This window comes from Odontomachus brunneus, unplaced genomic scaffold (genome assembly GCF_010583005.1).
Source record: "Odontomachus brunneus isolate Ranch 3 - 2012 unplaced genomic scaffold, Obru_v1 Obru_scaffold_026, whole genome shotgun sequence".
Classification (NCBI taxonomy): Eukaryota; Metazoa; Arthropoda; class Insecta; order Hymenoptera; family Formicidae; genus Odontomachus; species Odontomachus brunneus.
This window is the reverse complement of record NW_022639476.1, coordinates 1,989,545-1,990,538: the sequence shown is the minus strand read 5'-3', so window position 1 is coordinate 1,990,538 and position 994 is coordinate 1,989,545. Positions and strand designations below refer to the sequence as shown.

General features: G+C 35.6%; 1 protein-coding gene across 4 annotated transcripts in view; it reads left to right on the top strand.

Annotated features, from left to right (window-relative positions):
• Positions 1–994, top strand: part of LOC116842646 (40S ribosomal protein S5-like) — an 11,731-nt gene that overhangs the window by 3,678 nt on the left and 7,059 nt on the right. For 3 of the 4 annotated variants that reach the window (XM_032812148.1, XM_032812149.1, XM_032812150.1), the window contains exon 4: positions 179–301. In XM_032812148.1, coding sequence (XP_032668039.1) covers positions 179–301 — 123 coding nt within the window. Of the gene's footprint in view, positions 1–178; positions 328–994 lie in introns of all 4 variants that reach the window. The other variant, XM_032812151.1, reaches the window with a different exon arrangement.

The window sequence follows — 994 nt, the reverse complement described above, 5'->3', positions numbered from 1 at the left end:
CTTATATTTCAGTCTATAAATGCACAGTTGAGTATAAAAAAATTTAAATCAGTCCAATTTGAAGATATATTACATTACAATTTGCTTTGTTATTTTTGAAAAATTTATAGCTGTATAAATTTGTATTTGATCATTTTACTGCATAATTGGTGTCACTCTTGGAATATTTGTACTTTAGGTTCTCGTCACAACTCAGGTCATCATCAACTCAGGTCCAAGGGAAGACTCTATACGTATTGGTCGCGCTGGTACTGTAAGAAGGCAAGCCGTGGACGTGTCCCCATTACGACGTGTTAACCAGGCTATTTGGCTGTCTCCATACTCTGAGTGATTATTATCCTCCGAAAGGGGGAATCCTTCCCAGCGCGGAGGCGCAGGGCAATTCCACGCGTGTCCTTCACAGGGCCACGCCGTGCTCTTAGACAAGTTCACATAAGACTTGGCACACCATATTTCAAAATGTGACATTTTTTTTAGAGTTTTGATACTCCCTTGAAAAGTTCTAGAGCTCTGTGCAACAATTTTCAATAGTTCCGGTCATTAAATACAAAAAAAAGACTTTCAAAAAAAGGTGCGCTAAGTTCTCGCAGCGCACCTAATCAAAAAAACTATTTAAATTAACTATTTCTTTAGAGTTCCGGTTTGTTTTACAATAGTTCTAGAGTTCTATATCATATATAACAATAGTTTTAAAGAAATAGTTGATTTTACTGATTAAGTGCGCTTCGAGAACTTAGCGCACCTTTTTTTAAAAGTCTATTTTTTTGTATTTAATGACCGGAACTATTGAAAATTGTTGCACAGAGCTCTAGAACTTTTCAACAGAGCATCAGAACTGCCAAAAAAATGGCACATTTTGAAATATGGTGTGCCAAGACTTGGCACACCATATTTCAAAATGTGACATTTTTTATAGAATTTTGATACTCGCTTGAAAAGTTCTAGAGCTCTTTGCAACAATTTTCAATAGTTCCGGTCATTAAATACAAAAAAA